Here is a 24,210-nt window from a genome sequence, read left to right as displayed (position 1 = left end):
AAAAAAAACATACAAGAAAGTGACTACAAGCTTGCAACCACACATTTTTCAAAGCTTTTAGGGTGATTTGGTTCAGAGAGATTAGCTTGAAAATGGCCTGAGACAGCATCCAGGTTTAAATTAAGAGGGAAGAAATAAGCAAGCTCGTGAATTTAGCTGTGGTCAAAGACATTTTTTTTCTAAAATAACAGTATTTTCTAAAGGGATGTTTTTTTTTTTTTCCTTCTGCTTCTCACCCCTGTGGTCTGCTCCTTGTGAGCTGGTGGGGCTGCGAGCTACAGATAACACACTGCGGATACGACACTCCCTGGATATTCTCTCTGTCTTATATAGTTTTGAGTGCTGTGGTGGAATCAGACATCAAGGGAGCTACCTATCAGTCCAAACTCAGCCCTCTTCTCGCCCACACTTTTGCTTTGTGATGCGTTTGGCAAATTAACCACCGCTTTGTGTTTCCTCCGCTTCCCCCCCGTCTTTTTTCCCTCCCCAACAATCATCAGAATTAAAGATGGCACTGGAACCATTTCTCTTTTTTTTTCACGTTAGGTTTCATGCTTGACTTTGCAAAGCTTTGATGTATTAAACATGAAACTTTCCTTTGCTGCAACTTAATACGACTCTTGAGGTTTGGGCTCTACATGTTGGCACGCCTATCATCTGACTGCAGGTTATAGGCACCGCTTTACTGGCAGCAGCCGACTTCAGCACGAAAACGGGCATCAGACTGTGTCATTAGCAGACTATTTGCGGACACGCAAGAGGAACTCGTTGATCTTAAAACTGTCACCCAACATAAATAACAAAATAACCTTGCACTCACCGATGACTCCGAACAAGATATAATTGACCCATTTTGTGTCTCAAATTATCCACTGGACCAAAGGCAGACTCTGCATCTTTTATTTTATTTTTTTATTCATCCTTTATATATCCGGGTTAGTCTCATTGAGATTAAAATCTCTTTTACAAGAGAGACCTGGTCAGGATGGGCAGCAGAACACAGTTACACATAAAACACAATACAAAATACAAGTTCAGTATTAGGTGCAGTAGTAAAACATAAAAAAAAAAAAATAAGATTGAATAAAAACATCTGCATCTGCAGGACAACGCCATGAAACTGAGCTCAAACACTGGAACATAGATGTTGTTTTGTGTTCTAAGAACTCAGTTTGTTTATTCTCTCATGTGCAGATGGAAGGAATCTGCACTTTTCAGCTTTAGTGCAATGGGGATTTAAATGCACATTGGTACTTCCTCAGTAATGTGTTCTTTATTCGATTGTCCACTCTCAAGACTAAAGCATAGAAGCCTGATGATATTGCTTTTGGCTGGTTTCGCACCTTGTGCTTCCACAAGGACCTTGGAGTTAAGATATGGGTAGGAATTAAGTTAAATGTATATAGTTTTTATCTTCTAATTCCCTGCTATCTGTTAGTATTCATTCACTGAGTGCCTTTGTTTTTTGAATTGGTGATTAAACAGAAGGGGCTTTGGGTGTGTATCGGCCACAAAACTGGAATATCATTTGTGTCATTTGTACAGCGTAGTTACATGCAGCGTAGAAACTGGATCAAAGAACGATGAACAGCTCTGGAAGCTCAGTAAACCATTACCTTGCAAGGACCCAATCACCACCAATATGAGCTGTCGTAAAATTTGCACCAAAACAAAAGCAGACTAATTTGCTTCCTTCCCCCCACCACATGCTTTATCCCTTTTCTTGTTGTTCAGTTTCCTCAAGAGTCTGTATTGGAGGAGCCATGAGCCTATCTTGGAAGATTTATGAATATGTTAGAATAGCCTGAGCCAACAGTTTTCAAAGTGGTGAAGTGAAAATAAATTAAACTGGCCCTGTAGGCAAGTCATGCGGAGAGTGATGAATTAGATACTCATTGCTCTGTCGCTCGATGTATGTCCCTCTTTTTCGAGTGAAAAAGCTGCAAATGTTCTGGGGAAGACAAAACAAACAGACAAATCAATTAAGTTGTTTTTGATGACAGACTTGAAAAGTTCAATCGTGGACTAAAAAAAAAAAGAAGATGTATCAGTAAACACCGTGTCCTTGGTTTATTAGAGATTCATTTACAGAGGCAAAATCTTTTGAGCAAAACACGGAGCGCAAAAAAAGCTGGATGAGCACTTGGGTATTTGATTTTTCATCTTTCTCTGCCACCCTTCTCTAGCTCTGTATCAATTTGAATATTTCCATAAACAGAGTGCTTTTTCTATTGTCTTATTTCTCAAAAAAAAGAATCACATTTACCTATCGATTGTTGCTGAGGTGGTCTGCAGCACTGAGGCACCTTTCAGACAGCACTCATGTGTCAAACTGAGGCCTTCGTGAAAACATGCGTCCTTTTTGCTTGAGGAACTGACTGATAACGCCGGACCATTTTCAAGATGGATGGCTGCGCGCATTTACTTTCACGTCTCTCCCTAACATGCTGACTCTTCGGTACCTGATGAAATCCCTCCATGTTGACCGGGAGGTCAGCTTTCAATCGGAAGTGGTCAATCAAGTGTGAGTTTTCATTTGGGCAAGGATGCTCGTAAATCTCCTTCACCCCCAACCCAACCCTCACTCTTGCCAGCTGCTGCCTTTTCTTTATCTCTGACAGTCTCTATATCATCAAGAGACTTTGGGTTCCCTTACCTTATTTTTCCTTTGTTGTTCCAAGAAAACTACAGTATAGGTTCAATTATATGGACTGTTGTTAGTTAAATTATTGATAACAGTGAGTCAATGGCCATGAATCATTCGGGTGTAATGACACATGCAGAATTAAGCTGTCATAACTAAAAATACTGAGGTGCATAATGAGGCCTATGAAGAAAGAATTACTATTTACATACACTACAGTTCAAAAGTTTGGGGTCACTTAGAAATGTCCTTATTTTTGAAGGAAATACACTCTATACATTGTTAATGTGGTAAACGAATATTATAGCTGCGAACATCTGGTTTTTAATGGAATATATACATAGGTGTATGGGGCCTATTTCCAGTGTTCTAATGGTACATTGTGTTTGCTAATCATTGGATGATAAGAAAACCCTTGAAAACCCTTGAAAACCCTTGAAAACCCTTGTGCAATGATGTTAGAACAGCTGAAAACAGTTTTGCTGGTTCTTTGATGAAAGGGCAAAATCATTATTTGGAATAAAAATCATTTCTAATCGTGTCAATGTCTTGGCTATATTTTCTATTCATGTTGCAACTCTTTTGATTATTAAAAGTGCGACTTTTAATGGACAACACACAAAAATTGTATAGGTGACCCCAAACTTTTGAACAGTTGTGTAATTTATCTCCCCAAACTTTTTTTTTGCAGTAAATTAGTGAAGCATTTACGGCACCAGAAAGACATTTGGTAGTGTCTTATCGTAAATGAGTAACATGTTAATGCGCACACACACGCACACATCGGAAATGTGCAACTTTGAGCCAGACACATGAATCAGCAGATGGTTTATATTCAGCAGAATGATGTAAAGCAAATATTTATGTTGATGTCTGCATTTAGAGATGTTTGATGTCATGTTTGCTTAAAAAGTCTGGGCTTTAAATCTGACGCGTGCATGTACAACATCTTGACACTTTGAGGGCAGCAGCAGTGTCTTTTCTAGCTGAAATGGAAATGTCAGAGCTTGTCAAATGTCCCCCCTCCTCTCTCTCTGGGGTTCTTGTAAAACATGTGAGTTCTGCACACTGGGCGTGTGTGTATACGCTTGCATGTACATGAGCATATGTGTTTGTGTGTGTGTGTGTGCGCGCGTGCATGTGTGTGTGTGTGCACATTAATGTGCAACACTGGTGCGATATCTCACCAGCCGAGGCCCTACTGCTACCGCTGTGCGGGGACACATGGCAGCGCATGATGGAACAGATTGAGCAGTGTAACTGAAGAGCACGAGCAGCCAACAGCATCCAGATCTCTAATTACATGATGAAGCCTTTATTTTGTAAAACAGCGAGTATCCGCTGTGTTTCAGAGGATCTTGGAAATTGAGTACATTAGCACTTTGGGGGCACCGTTTCAAAAGACAAAAAATACGGGGATTGTGTTCGGTCTTGTGTGGTCTCACACACAGCAGAGGGGAAAGGGGAAAGTAATCCCTTACTTCGTTTTCAGCTTTTGTGTCCGTCTGTATCCAGTGTGCAGCACAACTGGCAATAACTCAGCACCATGCCGAGCTCATCTACCCCTCCAGACTGTCTGCTCTCCTCAATCCAGCAACATGCAATTTTCAGAAGGCATTTTCAGAAGTACTGAATGTCAGGACAATCATGTTAGTGTGTAATTTATGCTTTTCTGTGATCACTGCTCGTGCATCCTTGCTTTGCTTTCTCTGATAACAATGCTGTATCGCCATTGTGTGAACCACAACATACAGTGAAGTAAGTCTTTCTGTAGCACAGAGATACAGTGGCGTGTATCCATACATGAATATGCAGACATTTAATATGTTCTAGGAAATGGGATTTTCCCCCTCTTCCCTTTGTTTCAAATACATACATAGACAAAAAAGCCAGATGAGGAAAAACAAACATGCACTCGCTGCCTTGCGCACATGACAGGATATTTGAGATGAACACACTGATTAGATTCAGGAGCTTGAACCCACCGCATTATCCCACACAAATGCTCAAATAAGATGACATCCCTGTTTGACAACACAAGCTGCTACCTTCCAGAGCGCTTAGAACACTTATGATAATCTACAATAATCTACTCAGCTCAGGCTCGGCAACACAGGATCCATTTGAATGCAAAGTACACCTCATTCACAACTTTAAAAAATGCTAACATATTCTGAGAGGTGAGAATAGCTTCAGTGAAACATGTTATTCTCTGTCAGACTCAACACACACACACACACACACACACACGGTCACAGAGAGCAATTTATGCACTTTGCAGGAAAAGTGGATAAATAGCTACTTTTGCTGCACCTTTACCTCAAAGCTGTCACTCAGGTGAAATGGGCCGACGCAGCAAATCTTAAAACTATGTGCCCCTTCTGTATTTAGTGCCTAGGGAGCGGTTAAGCGGACTGGGCAGACCTGGACTAAGGAGAAACAGACAATCTTCCGGTTCAGAGGTCTTTGGTTTTGTATCATGGCTGCAACAGTAATCTCCAATGGTAATTTAATGCTCCCATTGAAGTAATACACTTTATTGCACTGGTGGATTAAGTAATGATTATTTTGCAAAATTGCAGCCACACAATGGTCAATTAATCTTTAATGAAACTGTAACTTATGAGGCGGAGCGTGGCATTGCAATAAGCAGGCAACTTACTGCCAAGGCAGTTACAAGCCTCAGTTGTGGCCCACACTCCCCATCTATCACCATGTAAAAAATAGAGCTCTCTAGAAAGACATAATGAAAAGGCAAAGTCACAGATGCATTCTCGTTTTTTTTTTTTTTTTGCATTCATGGAATGTTTGAAGGCCTATGTATGCCCCTGCAACCTGTGTGAAGAAAATGCATCAAACTCTGATGTGCGCGCTGAGATTAACTGCCATTTTGAGGTCCTATTTATTTAGAGCAAGCCAGGCATAGGGGTTGAAGGGAATTATGTGCACTGGCAGAGCATGAAGTTGGAGGTTATCAAATGGTTGCAAGGGAATTCCAGCAGGCGCCTTTCATTTAATCAGCGACTCTTTAATGATGGAAAGTGTTGCTTCCTATTCCAGGAGCTGGTGTTTATCTCAGCAACATAAACGACCACAATGCCATAGAAAATGCAGTCGCAAGGGTCATTTACATGCAACATGTGAAAAAAAAAAACGGTAACACTTTAGATTAGGGAACACATATTCACCATTAACTAGGTGCTTACTAACATGCATATAAGTAGCATACTAGCCCTTTATTAGTAAATATTAAGCACATATTAACACCTTATGTAGGAAAAATCTTAATGAATAGAGGTAGAATAAGGTTATGTAGAATAAGGTGTTAATATGTGCTTAACCTTGAGTGTTTTGAAAGGCACCTTCAAATATAATGCATTATTATTATTATCATTATTAATTATTACTAATAAAGGGCTAGTATGCTACTTATAGCATACTAGCTGCTACTTATACTTACCTATTATGTGAGTTAGCACCTAGTTAATGGTGAATATGTGTTCCCTAATCTAAAGTGTTACCAAAAAAAAAACATGTGAAGGAAAACCACGCCTGGGTTTGGGCTTTTCTTGCATCCATTTTTCGTAAGCAACCAAAAATCTGGGAGTTGCTTAGATCAAAGATCCCCAAACCAACAGGATCATTTGGTACCGGGCCCACAGAAAGATTAAACACAAGTATTTCGTCAATTAGAAGAGTCTGAAAGAGCTTTTATTTTGAAAAAACTCACACAATATGGTACGTCAAAAGGTTAGCTTACAAGCTAGTGAAAACAAACGTCTTTGGAGAGCTTCTTTGGAAAGGAAACAAAAAGGCCCAAGGATGAGGCAGAAGAAGAAAAGAAGATGAACCATCGATTTCCCTGAAAAAGAAAGCTGCATTTAGATGTTGCCCTGCTCTTACACACCTGATTGAGATGAACAGCTCGTTAGCAGGCTTCTGTAGTCCTTGATCACAACTTGAATCAGGTGTGTTGGAGCAGGGCAGGGCAGTGTTCCCTGAGGACCAGGTTTGGGAAACACTGTAATAGACAATATCAGGATTTACCTTATTCAAATTACAGGTTTATCGCTACAGGTGATTCTCACGCACCAAGGCCGCTCTCTGTAACTCTGTGGCAACAGGCTAGCAAATGATGCTATGAAGCTCAGAGCTCCCACTAATTCAGTGGGATGGTGAGTTGTATTTTTACGCACTTTGTGTTGAGTTGTTTCTGTACCAGACCCTTAAAAGGTTGGGGACCGCTGGCTTAGATGACTAAAATGACTGCTGCATCACTGAATTAATTAAAATATTCAGTGAATTATCAGCACCACATTCCCCTCATAGCAGCTTTGGTGCTTGATGCATATGGAAACAAATGTGAGATTTTAGTCATCTTTAGTCATAATGGAAGTGTCACAGTGTCCCTCTTGCTATTATTATTATTATTATTATTTGTTTTTATTTAACCAGGAAAATCCCATTATTAAGAGATTAAGAAACTGGCCAAGATACATCGGTAGCAGACAAAACACTCAACACAGTACACAGTTAAAACACTAGCAAAAGGCAAATGTAAAGAAAACAAGTGCACGCTGTGGAGTCGGCCTCAAGATTTCTCAGTTTGGATTTAAAAGTGCTCAATGAAATTAATGTGGTTAGTTTCCCGTCTTTCTGAAACATATTCCATCCAAATGGTGCAGAACGGACAAAAAAGCCCTTTTGCCCAATTCAGTATGGGCACTACAGTATATATGTGTCTCAGTTTAAAATAATGTATTTTTGCAAACAAAAGATGCTGCAGGCGAATGACCCCCTTCTTGTACGGTCATTCTTTGTGTGTTCCTACACTAACACAACAAAGCTGCAAAAGTCACAAAGATAAATGGTTTTTACCTTGATTAGTTTCTCATTTAATTTTTTGGCCTGTGGGCTCGCAATTCTCTTACCGACTGCAGCCCCCACTGCACGAGCAAATGTTGATGGATTTACTTTTATTACATGACATCATTTCTGCACCACAGTGGGTGGACAAGACATTGAATTTCCAGTAGTTGGGTACGTGCTCAGTGGGAGAATGTAGGGGAGAGCAGGAGAGGTGAAAAAACAGGAATGAGGGGAGTGATTGATGGAGTGAATGAGAGCCAAAGGATGATGGGAGATGAGTCAAGGGGGCATGTGCATGAGTGTGGCGGGAGTTGGAGTGAGTGTAATGAAGTAAGACAGAAGAGATGTGTACGGAGAACAGAAGTAAGAGGTGGAGAGACGGAGTGAGAGAAGCACGGGAAAATGCAGGGACCGCAACACTGTGGGAAGAAGAGAGTGGAAACAAGAGATCACAAGAGTGATAGTACTGACCTGAATGTCAGCATCCCGAATGGTTCCTTCTGCAATCTCCCAGCACCAGGAGTCTGATATCAACAAAAGAAAGTCTGTGTGTTGAGGGTTGGGTTGGGAGGGCGGGGGCAATGAGGTATGGTTAGACTGAAGTGGGAAATAGGGAGGCACTTGCTGTTATTGTGCACCCGGCCGCTGGCACCAGCACTGTCAGTGAGCTGCGTTGATCCGTGAACTTGCCATCTGGATTCTCCCACAAATCACATTAAAGTTTCAAGCCCAGGAATACATCAAGCTAAATGAATATTGGTTCCAGGGGCCGCAGACAGGCCTGATGGAAGAAAAAAAAAAAAAAGCCCCGTGCAACCCCAGTCTTTTGTGGTCAGACATGATCAATCCGTTCCCTTTGCTCCATTCCTGCTTCTGTTCCCTTCAGCACTGATGGCCAGCAGTTCTGGTGAGGTGTCGAGGAGGAGGAAACGGAGTGATATTCAAATTAAGTCAGACATCACAAGCAGAGGTGGCTTCGTAGCGGGGGGCACTCTTTGCACCCTAAAAAGCGTGAAGCCATTATTCTTCATGGTGTCCTTATATTATAAAGTAATTTACATTAATCAACGTCATTTAGCTTATGAGATTCAATCGTGATTATGAACCAACAGACAATTAATACCGACAAATATTAATTGCATTATTACGCAATTAATTAAACTAAATATGGGGATATTTCACTATTCTTCAAAGGCTCTTGTCATGATTATGGATGGTGAATCTGGGCTTTTGGCTTCAGGGCCAAATATTGACGCGTGCTGTAATAAATTCTTCATTTGCCTATAAATTACCCACTGTTATCAGTTCAGCATATGCTGTAGGTAAGTATTAATTTCCACATGCAAAATCAGAGATACAATTTGACTCCATGACAACACCCTGAAAATGATTCATGTGTTCTGGATGAATTATAGGCTTGCGTTGCCTTTCATTTCAGCTACATTACGCTGTTTCATAAATGTTTATATAAATGGATTTCACCTTTGGGTGAGAAAAATACCCGAGTAGGAAAAAAAAAAAAACCTCACAGTGAAATAATTTATCATTCAATCACATATTATGTTCTGGTTCCTGGTTGCATATTTCATGCTGAAGCATTGTTTGTGCCCAGGTAAACCTATTAGGAAAATACTGCCTTGCAAGATGCAGTTTAATACACCAATGGGGGAAAAAATGGTTTAGTTCATTTCCAATCCAGTGGCTTGTAGAGCCAGGGATTTATATTTCCAGACCTGGACTGAAAGAGGAAGCCTTTATCGCTCGCTCTCCCAGCTTCATTTCAATGAGATCTCCAGAGTAAGGGATACAATGGCTCATTGTGAAAATGTATTAATACCTTGTGGTGTGAGTTATAGGTACATACAGAGCTGACTATGGAAACCTACGAGCAACTAAATGGACACGCAATGAAACGTTGTCTGGCGTACGCTAATTCCTCATGAAGGGAAACAAATTCTGAGCTTAATAAATCAACATGTCACAGGAGAGCATTCATCAGTCACTGGCAAATCATGAGTGACCAGCGACAGACGGAGATGACTCAAGTTGAAGACGACTGAGCTTGAAACCCTTTTTTCTTTTCTTTTTTTAATATGAATGAGTGCTTATGACACAAAGCAATCTTGGAAGGGCAGTCAGCCATTTTACAGCCACTTTTTTTTTTTACCCCTTCAATTCAAGATACTTTTTTTTTCCACATCTGTGTTTATTCTCTCAGTGGAGATGACATTTGTCAATGGAGTCTTACTCTAGTAAGAATAAAATACATTTTGGTTAAAAGAGAGATGATGGAGAAATGTTTCATCCGAGTCGGTTTTTGTGTTCTATACATTTTAAAAAAAAACACTTGCTGGGCACGTTAACGGCGTTAAAGGCGTTAACGTTAACGCGTGTTAGCGCAAGGCGCGTTTCCATGACGAATGACCGGAAAAAGACGTCTGACGTCATGTTTACATGCCGCGGTACCGGAGTCCAGGCACCGTTTACCAGTTAGCTCCGTTAGCTGCGCTAGCTCCTTTAGCGCCATTAGCGCACGCTTACAGTCGAAGCTGGAGCGGTCTGTTTATGAAACAACTACAAATAACCAGCGTACCCGTGTACTGTGTATGTGTGCCTCTGTTTTTAAAGGTTAGCGTTACTTTAGAGACTCATTTTAACAATCGGGAGTCACATATACATGACGTCACGTGTGTTATGGAAACGCGTCATGCGTTAACGTGCGTTAATGTTGATGCCGTTTACGTGCCCAGCACTGTTGCTTTCTTAAGAAACGTGTATTTCATAGAATGAGATCAAATAAGAGTTTAGTGTCTACTCATTAAAAAGCACTCTGATTTACTTGTACTTATACTTATACACTTATACATATAGTTCATATAGTAAACTTGCACTTATCTCTCTTTCAGGTCTTCAGGTCATTTTCCCTGAGTACCTGCAGGAGAAGTTTGTCCAGTCAGCTCTGAGCTACATCATGTGTAACGGAGAAGGAGAGTACGTGTGCCGCAACAACCAGTGCATCTGTCAGTGTGCCGAGGAGTATCCACAATGCAACTGTCCCACCACCGACATCCAGATCATGGAGAGCACCCTGCTGGGGATGTCTGAGTCATGGGCTGCCTCTTACAAAGACTTTGAGAGCTCTGGTAAGAGGGGGAAATTCTCTATTTCTATTTAACTTGCCCTAATGTGATTTGAGGAACAATACGGCATCATTTTTGTTTGTTTGGACGGATTTCTGACATGGCAACTGTGCTTCTTATTTACACTAGTTTTATTACAAAAATCAAAGTGGACTCAAACACAATGTGCCTTTAAATGTTCTCAGCAAACAAAGTCATCTTTTAACGACAATGAACGACAATGAAAAAGTGTGGGGGGGGGGGGGTTCCTCTCCTTTCGGTCTCTAACCACTGGTAAGTATTTATAACCTTGAGCCTTCTTTGTCAGGAAAGATAAATCAGAAAAGTGTCACATGGGTCACATTTGGGCTGCTCTGACAAAGAGCCTAATTTGTCATTTAGATATGGGATGGCTGTAGACACCGAGACAACAGAGAGGCTACATAAATACAGAGCATTTACAATGTCATTTACATACGATTGGAAACAGTGACAACTTTCATATGTATGTTTTCCTCTATGCACATTTCTCGGCTTTCGCTGATGCAAAGATTAAGGAAAAGTGCATTACAGTGCCCAGCTGTTCTATATATATTATTGATGTGATGAACAAGGGTCCCTATGAAGCCTGCCAGCAACAGATAAATGTATTTATGTCTCATAGAAGGAACAAAATATGACTCTTGGAGGTCATCGAATGCAAAATATTTTCATGAGTGAGGAAAAAAAGTACCAAAATCACCACTTGATTTATAAATTGAGAGATGTATTTCATGTTGAAGTGACTCGCTAACACTGAAGCTCCACAGTATGTAGGCATTAAACTAAGCACTGGCATGTCCCACTCTATCAGGGATAAATGTGGTGTGGCCCACCGCGGCAAAAGAGGGAACAAGTCGGCCCAGCACAAACCGAGTAAACAAAAATTTGGGATTTTAATTAATTTTTTTTCAAAATTGTGCAAGTTGAAGTTTCGAATGAGCCATTACATGCTTCAAATCACAGTATTGTGGTTCCTAAAACCATGAACTTTGTATTTAAATTAGGGTTGTCTGATTGCTGTGAATCACTTCCTAGTTAGGGTGTGGTGATATCACATTCCATTGCTTTTGTTGATTTCTCGGCACATGGCTAGTTAATAAGCAGCCGAGGCAGCGACGGCTCCTTACTGCTGCTGTGGAGCTGTGTGTGTTCACTGTTGAATGGAGATGGACAAGGAAAAACGCAGAAGAGCTAAATTGTGGCTGTAGTTCTTAATGAAGACAGAGGCTGACACAGATCTCACTTCTGCTATGTGAGTGGACTAATTACCGTTAGCATTTAAGCTAACAGACTTTATGCTAACGCTAGCATAAATGTTAGGGTTAGGGTTACTTTCAGAATCTGTAAATAACTCAAAAATGTCTCTCGGCCCACTTGTTCCCGCTTTTGCCATGGCTGGCCACAAATAAGAAACTTGTGTGACGCAATTTCTGATTCAACAACTAACCACTGTTGCCAAAGATAAGTACTATGTAAAGGACGTGCACCATGACAACTTTCTCCTGCCCATAGTTATTATGCACAGTGCCTATATAAAAAAAAAGCTTCCTCTTAGAAGAAACTTTTATCTCTTTGGGGAAAGTGGTATTTTATCACAACAGGTAAGTTGTGGAAGAATTTCCAATGATGTCAAAATGAGTGTTTTTCACCTGGCTATAAGATCACTAGCTATTTGTTCATCCGATTACAAACCATTGATTTCAAAGAAAGTAGCAGGCAATTTTAACTGTTGGATTTTCCTAGGTACAATTACAATACAAATCTCAACTGCCGTCAAGTGGGATGCCTATAAGACTTCTAGACATTGCGAAGGATGATGCTTATAAGCCTGAGAGGCAACAAATTGAAATGTAATGGTACGAGGGGCAAAGTGTGGTTGCACTGTGAAAGGCTGTAATCTTAAGATAAGGTGTGCTGGCTGAGTTGTGATAAGAGTCGTTCAAGGAGACCATTTGGACCATTTGGACTCTATGTCAAAAAGAGTATCTCAGGTGGGTTTGATGCTTGTGTGAAAGGACTTTGCAGCTATTCGCCTGCAAAGATAGACGTTTTTTGGGGAGGGAATACGACTAATTTGAAGGTGCTGAGTAAACCCAACTTTTCTAGGAAAACGGCAAGGGCGGTACCTGACATCTCGGAAAAGTGGGTGGAGGAATATGGCAAGTTCAGAACAAGAAAGGAGATTCTAGCATCTTTAAAGACAAGTGGGAAGGGAGTTCTGACAGGCCTGGAAGGAAAGCGGAGGAAATCCTGACATTTCTCAGCTGTGACTGAAAAAGAGCTCCCAGCTCAGTGGTTTATGCTGTTAAACTGTCTTGGAGAGGTCCGTAGGTGGGTGCTGGCGTACAGCACATGTCTTGAATTTGAGGATCTTTGGGTACAGAAGATTTCCATTTTGTCTGTACTCTTTACACAAGAAACTTATTCAGTCATTGGTTCAGCATTATGTGCATTAGAAAGTTGTGCATCACCTAAACTATGCTTGTGTTGATATCATTCTGCTGCTATGAGCTGCTAAACTTGACCAATACCATTGCCCAGAACCAGCTTGAGGCATTAAATAGTTGACATCAGATTTCACTGGTGTACCTTCATTGATCCTCAAAGATAATTACAATCTAGTCTGTGACAAGACTCATTTAAATAGCACACCGTATAACTGTTTGTGCTCCATCCTTCTGTATTTGGCAGTGGAAGTTTTCTAACATTTTCGCACCCACTGTTGCTAATAAATTAATTAGTGCTAGAGTTTAAAAATCAGGGTCAGTCAGACGGGCTCATCAGTTTCCTGGGTGTAGCGTCACCACTGCTTAGCACAAATGTGTAACTGTGTGGGGAGCACGGACTAAAAGCATGTTTATATTTTCTTGAAATTCCCTCACAAAAAAACCACAAAATATCTAGAGACATTCAAAAATATAGCAGCAGTAATATAGAAACTTACTCTCTCCTTTCTTCTAAATAAGATTTCTAAGATCTCTATTAAATCTCTCTTTCTCCTATGCAGATGAGTTCAAGTCTTTCCTGAAGAGGTTGCCCTCCACTCACTTCCTGCCCATCAGCAGTGTGCATCTCCTGTGGGGCAGTGACTGGGATCTGCAAGCCCGCTATAGGCTACTCCAGAGTTCCCTGGAGATCCAGCGGCTCAAGATTCAGCGCACCGCCCGCAAGCTCTTTGGTCTCAGCATCCGTTGTCACCACAACCCTAAACACCAGATGCCTAGGGAGAGGTGGGTAGAAATACGACCTCCACGTGAAAATTAGATGTGGGTTTACTCAGCAACACAAACCCATAGTTTCCATTTTTATTGAGGATATTTTTGGGGTGATAACTTTCAGCTAAAGTTTTATGAGAATACATACTTTTGTATATTTTATTTGAGACAATAAGGGATGCCATCCATTATATATCTGAACTTATGGTTCTGTTGTTTCTGTCCGTCAAGTCAACTTAGTGCTGAGGCTTGCACATGCCAAAAGCAATGTTGCTCACTGTTGTACTTCACAGTGCAGTCTGGAAAAAGAAATGTAACTGTGGTGGTTTTCTTGATAGGTCATTGCACACATCTGTCACCACCCTCTGCAGTTGCCACTTAAGAGCCTTGCTGCAGATGTGGCACGATGACGGCACTGCATGAAATACCAGGAATGTCCCCCCTTTGCTCTTGCAACATCAGTGCGAAATATGGAAAGATCCAAGCTGCCACATGGAACAGTCGGGGTGTTTCATGTGGCAGAACTTAGGGGATGTCACCATATTAATGGAATCACAAACTGGGAAATACTAATTTAAGTGGTCTGAAAATGAGGAACTGTCACTGATGAGAACCGAGAAGCACATCCACATTTGTCTGTGAGAGTTGGCAAAGGTTTGTTCTCGAGTGTTATCAAACAGCCACAGTGTGCGCCGCCTCTTCCGCGGAGTACACATCAAGGGTGCCTGATGGCCCTGGAAATGAGAGTATCATGTTTATTTGCTTGCCTGGGTGAGAGACAGCTTTGCATCAGATGGAGGACTTATTTTGTTTTCATCACCTCTGTATGTGTTGCCCAAATTCAAACATCCCAATTTTCGTTACTGGGCTTCATGATCTGTCATTAGTTTGGGTAAGAAACAAGAAACTCCCCAAATAAACTTTTGGTAACACTATATATTTGGGAACACGTATTGATCATTAACTTGGTGCTTACTAACATGCATATAAGTAGCATTAAATTAAGTAGCAGTAAATCATGTTGCAATAGAGGTAAAATAAAGTTATGTAGAATAAGGTGTTAATATGTGCTTTATCCTTTGTGTGGATTACTAATAAAGGGCTAGTATGCTACTACTACTGTATATGTTAGTAAGCACCTAGTTAATGGTAAATATGTGTTCCCTAATGTGTTAAGTGTTACCATACTTTTATACACTTAATATGCATGAGTGCGACATATGTAGTCCATCGATTTCTAAATAAAACTTTATGCCTCTATATAAAGCTATATCAAATTTGACACTGTCAAACATTTTGAAGCCTCAATATTCAAGATTTTTCCAGCGCACACAAACCTGACGTTCACAGACACCTCCTGCACTTAAATGGGACAAAATTTGTCATCTATTTACCTCTAAATGGGAGCATAATTTCCAATATCATCATCATCATGTGCAATTTACTTCTCATAAAGATGTTATTAACATAATAAATCAAGAGAGAAGTAAGCTAAATTAGTTATATTTGCTAATATCAGTATCCCACATGTATATGATGTTAAGAGGTTTTGTTGTATTACTTATTTGTGAATTTAGGAACCCATTGCTTCAGCTCACTGCTGCATACCTGCCTCTTCCCTTGTACTGGATTCAAGAAACACCAATTCCATTACACACATTACCAGCCCGACCCTCTCCTCTGGGCAGTGCATAACAGCTGATCAAAGGATGAGGGAATTGAAGCAAAGCTAGAGGCCCTTTAAGCATCAACCCACAAGTCTTTTTCAAGGTGTGTGTGCCAAACACCTCAGGGAGGCCTTCTAGCACATTTTCAACCTGTCAGTGAGGCGGCACAGTGTGCTGATGATGATGTGAAAAACATCTTGCCTGGCCCAAGTGGCCAAGAATGGGCATGCCAGGGTTCTAAATGACAGCAGGCCAGATCCCTCGTGAGAGACCATTTGGATCCCCTCCAGTTCATGCATCAGGCCGACAATGGGAAGGATGACGTTGTCATCTACCTGCTACTCTGTGCATAGTCCCACTTGGACAGTCACTGTGAGAAGCGTGTTCGCTGACTTATTGGTTTAACACCGCAGAGGCTGGTCTGCTGGGAGAAGTCCTCTGAGCGAGGCAAGTTGAACCTCCCAACGGTCACTTGGATCATCGCTGATCCCACTGGCATACTGCAATTTGTTCTAATATGCAACTCTGTGTCATATCACCAAATGGAAAACACACTCACAGGCCCAAGGGTCTGTACTGTTTTTTTCTTTCATAATTTTACGTCTCAGAGTAGAGAACCATTATGATGATATTGTTGTGCAAGAAGCTAGAGCGTTACATTCCAGGAAGTAGCAATATAGCATCCAGTCAGTGCTTATTTCTGGTTTCTGTAGCATGAAGTGACTAGGAGTAGTATAACCCCCCCTGGATAACCCTAACCTTTTATGCTGAGTGGTAAGAATTATTTATGTCTTTGGTATGAACCATCAACCTCCCACTCCAGAGGCAAGCACTCTAACCAGCAAGCAGAATAATAAATACATGGGTTTGACAGGGGAGTCAAGGTAACTAAGAATTCCACATGAGATATTCAATTATCCTTGTTGTTTTTGTTTTTTTAAACCCACTGTATCTATTTTTGCACATACAAAGTGACTACAAGAGAAAGTGATACTTTCAAAGAAGGCCAATACTTATTAAGATGGATGTATTGTTGGTGTGCCATGCTAGTTATATTAAGAATGAATCAAAATGAATCACTTGCTTTTAGATTCATTATAAAAAGCGACTTCATCATGGAGGTCAGCCGCCTGGATTGAATTTGAGTAAATAGTACAATAGATTGCTAAGTTATTTAAAGATAGAGTTACTAACATAGGTAGTAAATTATGTATCCTGAGAAGTGCAGCTGCTCTTTAGTTTCATTTTATTTTTTAAAAGCATCCTTATAGTTGAACTTATTATTATCAAAAAAAAAAAGTCAGTCACGAAACATTTACATCAGCTAATGAAAGACAGGCATCCGATGCATTGTTGGCGGCCCACAATTACAACTGCACATCACCTCATCAGTTATGGTTACCTCACCGCAAGGATTCCATTTATTAAAAGCACTGTAAATTCCTTGTTGTGAACACTCTGCAGTGAATGTGTGGAAACATAATACGTGGACCGTATTGGCTTTGCTATTGCATTTCCTGTAATGGGTATTGCAGCCTGTATCAAGTAGAATGAACGTCGCAGTCTGTCTTTGGTATAAATGATTCATAGTGACAGATACGAAGTAGCGTCACTCGCAGCCAAATCATTTGCATCCATTAATTATTCATGCTCAAAATCAAGTATATTTACAAAATATGTATCCTCAATATGATTAACTACCTTCCTCTAGTTAAGATTCATTTTGACGTGACACTGCGTCTTTAAAACATTTGTGTGTTGGCTTGCATTCTATGCCATATCACATGGAATCAATAATATTCTAATAATAATAAACGAGGCATAAATAATATAATATATTTTAGTTCAGTTCAGGTGTCCAATCCTATAATTAATAGCGACAAAAAAGGCACATAAAATCTATTTTTTTTTTCGCCTCCAGTGCTTTATTTTTAAACAAAAGGTGTTTTATTCTGCAATTACCAGAAACACTAGCCATGGCTAAGTTACTGTGGCAGCAGGTCAAGCAGAGAAACTCGGGTAACATCATGGGTTTATATTCACTTTAATATCTTCATTATTTACCACCCACCAAATTTAAGTAGCTTTTTTCAAAGGGTTTCTTGGAAAACCCAGCGATAAATAACTTAACCACAGTTATGGGGCCAATTCCAATTCCTATCTCAAGCTCAACCCTTAATCTTAACTGGCCCTCAAAACCAAGTGTTAAGGGTTATTTTGTCACTTAGAAATGGGACACCCCTTAAATGCAGATATGTCTGCAGACTGTAGGGGGCAGAGTAACGCGAAAGCTGCGTCCAGTTTGTCAACTCAAAAAAACGGAAGAAGAAGAACACATTTACGTCACAATTATTTATCACGATCAGTTTGTCAGTCAAGTTATTTGGTTGTCAGTTAGTTATAAGATTATACTAATACAAAAACCACAACCACGGACATATTCAGCTGACAGTTACCACACACCACGGCTTATTGAAAAGTAAACGATAGCAAACAATCGATTGTCCGCACCGGCCGACTATTGACAAAAGATCGTAAAATAAAATAAATGTTACGCAACAATGACGTCAGTAATTCATAACACGGGACTAAACTAAGATAATACAATGGTTTTCATGATTTTTATATCTCTATTAACAAAGAAAATACTTAATTTGCTGCTTTCGCCGCCATCTTTGTTTTGTCAAAACACGCAATGCATTCTGGGTAGCCCTTGCTCCCAAGGGTGGTCTCGGAAAATCTCGATATTGAGGGCGATACAGCCCTTAAACTTGCCCCTCAACAGGAATTGGAATTCACCCATAGTCTTATATCCACGGTTGAAACACACAACACACTTACATTGGCCACTCACAAGACTCAAAAAGGAGCAACAGTACAGTGCTGCAGTGAAAACTTAACACAGACAAACAAGGTGTGCTGCCAACATGAACATAATACCAAGTGGCACCAGGACTAAAGCTCACTCTGCCAACCTTATGGTAAAAAAAACAACAACTTTAAGTTGTTAATCCAACTCAATACTCAAAACCCAGAACAAATCAATTTTCTCACCCCGCAAAGTCAATCCAACTCATTAAAGAGGAAGTAATGCTGAATGCCAAAAGTGATCAAATGAAACAACTGAACTAAACAAACTTTACAGCAAATCACTGAAACATAAAATACAACTTCACAATATTTTAATGTACTCAAAATTCACTCAAATGTAATATTTGTTGCACAGTTCAAGCAGAACAACCAAAGTTTGTCATATCCCCATCCCATGGACACATAAAACTTGAATTCTTTAATGTAAAGAATAAACAGGATAGACTGTTAATGAATGTGAAGAGTCAGTGGTGTGAATGCTGATACGTGTGTGACTGAACAGTGTAGTGTTGTAAACAAACCAAAGGTCAAAGAATACACAAAGGGTTTGCAATTAATGCTGAGCACTGACCACTGGACCCGAGCGATCCACATTTTAACCTAATTTCTTCACGTAACAAAGGCTCTGACTTAATCAAAAAGTTTCACCGACACTATATGTAAAGGTAAACTGTAGGGAAGTGAGAACTGTGGACTTGTGATAAAATAAAAAAATATTATGGTCCCACAGTTCACAGTTCCCCAGAAAATAGTAATAATCACGGTAATGATGAGAGCAGATATTATTGGCATTTGAATGTCTCACCAGGGTATATACAGTAGTAAACCCTGTACACAAGCGCATTGTTGTTTGCTGGTGATACTTTTATATTTCTGTTGGAGGGGACAGCAAACACAGGCCTGAGGAAGACAACATAATACATCCATCTCTCTAAAAAACTGCCAACAGTGCAATAGAAAGTGATGTACAGTATAATCACATACACTGTCTACACAACAAGATTAAGACATTTCATCTCACAGAGAGAGAGAGAGAGGAAAAAAGCAGATATCAGCACACTGTTGCACACAAGCAAACAAACTCAAGAAATAGCAACTTTACACAAGGTAAAGTACAGCGTAATGGTTTTCAAATGTCTTCCTTTTTTTTATCTCTCTCTTATGATATTTAATATTAAGCATCCATGTCAGCAGGAAAATCATTCTTTCCAGACGGAATACAAGTGTAATTTTTGTCCATACAAACAACTAGACTTCTATCTGAACTCAGTTTGCCCGTGAGAGAGATATACAATTCAAGCAAACTGAATTATAGTGATGGCAACAAGCAACTTAATCAGAGCAATTACCCTTAATCTGCAAGACATTCACAAGACTCTTAAAGGTATTTCTTCAGAGTTATGCAATCAGCATTTTAGCAAGTTTTTGTTTTTTTTCACCCATACATTCTTTTAGATCTCTTATATTCTACATTATTCCCTAAGGTTTCTACTCTTTTTCCCTGTTATAAGGGTTTTTCCCTGGTAGTTTTTCCTAACCCTCGTCGAAGGTCTAAGGACAGAGGATGTTACAATCCCTGTGAAGTTCCGTGAGACAAACTGTGTTTTGTAAACTGTGGTCTATACAAATAAAGATTGATTGATTGATTGATTATAGTGTGGAGTTTACATGCAGTCAAATGCATACTTGGATTAGGTTAATTGTAAACTCGACAGAATATTTCCTGTAGGTCTATAATGTGATTGTGAACAGCTGTCTGTCTCCTGACCCCACAGAGGAGTGTTGACTTGTCCATTGTGTACACTGTCTCTCACCCAATGTCAGCTTATATTGGCTCCAGCCTCCCCTATACCCCTTGAAGTAAACACAGTAAGGACAACTGGTGGGTGGATATTTAATGTGGCATTTGTGACACATTATGTCAGTGAAATTAAGACATTTATGAGGGAAAACCTGAGATACTTTCCTGTCAGATTAACCCTTTAACTGGATGTATCGCAGATGACACGTTTGCGCAAGTGCACTTTGCAATACTGTAATTACACGACAGTAAGAGCCTTCGGAAACAACAGTTTCAAAAACCCAACCTGTGATTATTACGGTGATTTCAAACGTGCTGTCGCAGGAAACCAGCAAATCAGCATCTTTGTCATCAGAGAAGTGTTTAGTTTTAATTTTATGGCCTGTTTTTGGAGAGACTCTCCAAAAAGAGAGACTCATTTGAGACTCAAACAAATGTTAATTTATGTTGAACTGTTCAAATTCAAAATTGAACACGCAAAATCTGGTGTTTCTGTACTACTACTTGTTGTTTTACTTTTTGAATTGGTAATACACTATTTATACATGCAGTAAATTATAAATAACTGCCAGATATTGAAGGTCATTCTGGAAAAAATGGACAAAAGCACTTGGTTAGACGACATTTTCTGGCCCTTTAATGGTTAAAATAAGAAAAAAGGCTTCCAGGCTTGGGTGCAAAAGAGTTATTATCAACAAAATATCCCAATCTCTATCCATTCAGTGTTGCTTCACAAGGAAGTCTCATTGTATCAGTCTCATTGTATGCCGATGACTCATTGATATACATGTCAAATACCAATAAAGTTGCTGTTTTAATTCTATAGGGAAATATAAAGATTGCAGAAGGTCTTTAGCTTTACAAAATTGATTCAGTTCCTTTGTCATTAACAGGTTTAAGCGATTTCAGATAACTAATTTCACCCACTACTGTTATGAGCTGAAAAAGTACAACACATTTCCTCAAGGGAAAGGACAAGAGAAAAAAAAAAGAAAGTAAAAAAAGCAGGATAATCATGTAGTATGAGTTTTTATTCCCAGCCATTCAGTAACCTGTTACTTTATTTATACAAGTTGAAGTTTGAAGGGAAAGGACACATTTATCCTCCATTCAAATCTGAAGAAAGTGTGGAAAAGTAAGAAGATAAAAGATGAGATCAGTTAACATAAAGTTAAGTTTATGGAGATAAAGTTTGTGTCTATGAAGGCAAAGTTAACTGGATCAAACTGTGCTTCCATTGTCCTCTATAGGTGATCTGTTCTGGGCTCATTTTGGGTGTAGCCTGGGGGCTCGCTGGTCTGCTGAGAATGCAATGTCATCCATCATAGTTAATGCTTAGGTTCATTAACATGTCAAGCTAACCTTGACTAGCCCTTAAAAAAAAGCAGGATTCAGATTGAATCTCCTATAGTCAGAAAAGAAGTTCCAATACTGTCAAGATGACAAGAGAAGATGCCTTAGGGGGGAATGGAGAGACAAGATAAGAATAGCAAGTAATGTCTTCCACTTGAGTGAGATACCACACCACCTCCTTGTTGAAGAGAATAAAATGATCCTGTTCCCGATCCTGACTAGATGTTTTTAACTGACAATGGCAACAACAAGTGAATCCATTGAAATGATCTTCATTTATGCACGAGTGTGGCTTCATGATTAGATTATATCTACGCCCCAGTGGCAACAGCGTGCACCAGTCCCTCAGAGGATGCTACAATGGAGTGTGCTTTTTTTTTAAGCATCTGACCTAATAGAGGTCGTGGAGGTCACTCAGTGCTGTTCCAGCAATTTTGCTGCACACCTTCACGATACCCTGTAAGCATTTTTATTTTATTTTTTTGTTTAAAAGAAAGTGACCCCTGCCAGCAGATAAAAGAGAAAGTAAAGAGCAGATTTGATAAAACATTTTCATAAAAGTGGCGTCGGCATTAAAACTGCGAAGCTCGTGATAAAAATACATGCACTTTACAAACAGCATCAACTTGGGGCTCAGCACGGTATCGATCACAGTATACAGAGGTGTTTGTGCTGATGTACGACTTCAACAGTCTGGTTGTCCTTCACCACGGGAGGAATAAAGGAAGGAATTTTACGCAAAAATCAATCCGTATCTCTTCTGTTTTATAAACCTTAATATTGAAAAAGAATGATTCGCACCACTTGATAAAATCCCACACAGCAGGACACTGACAACTGTGGAGGAGGGACACAATAACAGAATCATTTGCAGATTTAATAACAAGTGATTATTTTACGTTCCTATCTGAACTCAACAATCCAATCCAATCCAACTTTATTTATCAAGCTCTTTAAAAAACAACAGCTGACACAAAGTGTACATCAGAGAGAAATAAATAAAACATACAAGAACCTAAGAATGAACAATAAAACAATAAAAATGCTCTGGAAAATATAAAAACAACACAAATTAACAGGTCATACAATAAAACTAAAAAAGATCAAAACCAACGTCTCATACTGGGTCCAAGAGTTAAAATGTGTTTTAAAAGACAATGTTAGTGTCGGCGAGTATTTCCTCAAAATGTTCTGACATGGGTAGTTTAATAAATTTGGAGCCTTCTTCTATCTCACACCTGTTGTTTTTTTTCTTTCTATCCTGTTTGTCTCCAGGTCTGTGATGCAGTGGCTAAACAGGGTTCAGTCTTTTCTCTACTGCAATGAGAACGGGTTCTGGGGGACCTTCCTGGAGAGCCAAAGGACCTGCGTGTGCCACACTGGTGTCACCCTGTGCCAGAGACCCATCCCATGTGTCATAGGTGGCAACAACAGCTGCGCCATGTGCAGCCTGGCCAACATCTCACAATGTGGCTCCTGCAACAAAGGCTACAAGTTGTACCGCGGCCGCTGCGAGCCCCAGAACGTGGACTCAGAACGCAGCGAGCAGTTCATCAGCTTCGAAACCGATTTGGATTTTCAGGACCTGGAACTCAAGTACCTATTGCAGAAGATGGACTCGCGGCTTTACATTCACACGACGTTCATCAGTAACGAGATCCGCCTCGAGACGTTCTTTGACCCTCGGTGGCGTAAGCGCATGTCCCTGACACTCAAAAGTAACAAGAACCGGATGGACTACCTTCACATGATCATTGGTCTGTCGATGAAGATTTGCCAGATGCGAAACAGCAGTATTGATCCCATGTTCTTTGTTTATGTCAACCCTTTCAGCGGCAGTCACTCAGAGGGCTGGAGCATGCCCTTTGGTGAGCACGGTTACCCTCGCTGGGAAAAAGTACGCCTGCAGAACACCCAGTGCTTCAATTGGACTCTGCTGCTGGGCAACCGGTGGAAGACCTTCTTCGAGACGGTGCACATCTATCTGCGCAGTCGTGCTAAGATCCCAACTGGCCTGCGCAATGACACAGGACAGGGTCCAGTGGATCTCGCAGACCCCAACAAACGGCAGATCTACATAAAAATATCCGATATTCAAGTTTTTGGCTACAGCCTGCGTTTCAACGCCGACTTGCTCCGTAGTGCCGTGCAGCAGGTGAACCAGTCGTACACGCAAGGAACTCAGTTCTACTCATCCTCGTCTGTTATGCTCCTGCTACTGGACATTAGGGATCGGATTAACCGCTTAGCCCCTCCGTCGGCTCCCGGCAAACCCCAGCTGGACCTCTTCTCTTGTATGTTAAAGCATAGGCTCAAGCTCAACAACAGCGAGATGATTCGCGTGAACCATGCCTTGGACATGTACAGCACAGAAATACTAAAACAGTCAGATCACCTGACTGCTAAACTTTGTTGAGCATAATAACGCTCACATAAGGACAAGAAACTAAACACAAACACCCAACAAGCGGACTATAACGGGGTATTAATCTTAATTTCTTTCTCGTTTTAATTTTTTGGACCTTTTCTGCCTTTTGATGTAATATTAACTTTGTAACCACAATTCTTAACAAGAAAAAAGAAAAAGAAAAAAAGAAAGGCAGTGATAAAAAGCATTTCAGGAAGGTAA

At 40.2% G+C, this 24,210-nt stretch overlaps 1 protein-coding gene across 1 annotated transcript in view; it reads left to right on the top strand.

Moving 5' to 3' along the window:
• brinp1 (bone morphogenetic protein/retinoic acid inducible neural-specific 1) overlaps window positions 1–23,997 on the top strand; it is a gene marked incomplete at both ends in the record, with an annotated part of 82,467 nt that extends 58,470 nt beyond the window's left edge. Inside the window, 3 exons of the mRNA XM_083902571.1 lie at window positions 10,420–10,656; window positions 13,682–13,904; window positions 22,857–23,997. Of these exons, the coding sequence (XP_083758697.1) occupies window positions 10,420–10,656; window positions 13,682–13,904; window positions 22,857–23,997 (1,601 nt within the window). The remainder of the gene's footprint in view (window positions 1–10,419; window positions 10,657–13,681; window positions 13,905–22,856) is intronic.
• Window positions 23,998–24,210: the final 213 nt, after the last annotated feature.

Source organism: Microchirus variegatus (assembly GCF_963457635.1).
Source record: "Microchirus variegatus genome assembly, chromosome: 16".
NCBI lineage: Eukaryota > Metazoa > Chordata > Actinopteri > Pleuronectiformes > Soleidae > Microchirus > Microchirus variegatus.
This window is presented reverse-complemented; position numbering and strand designations above follow the sequence as displayed.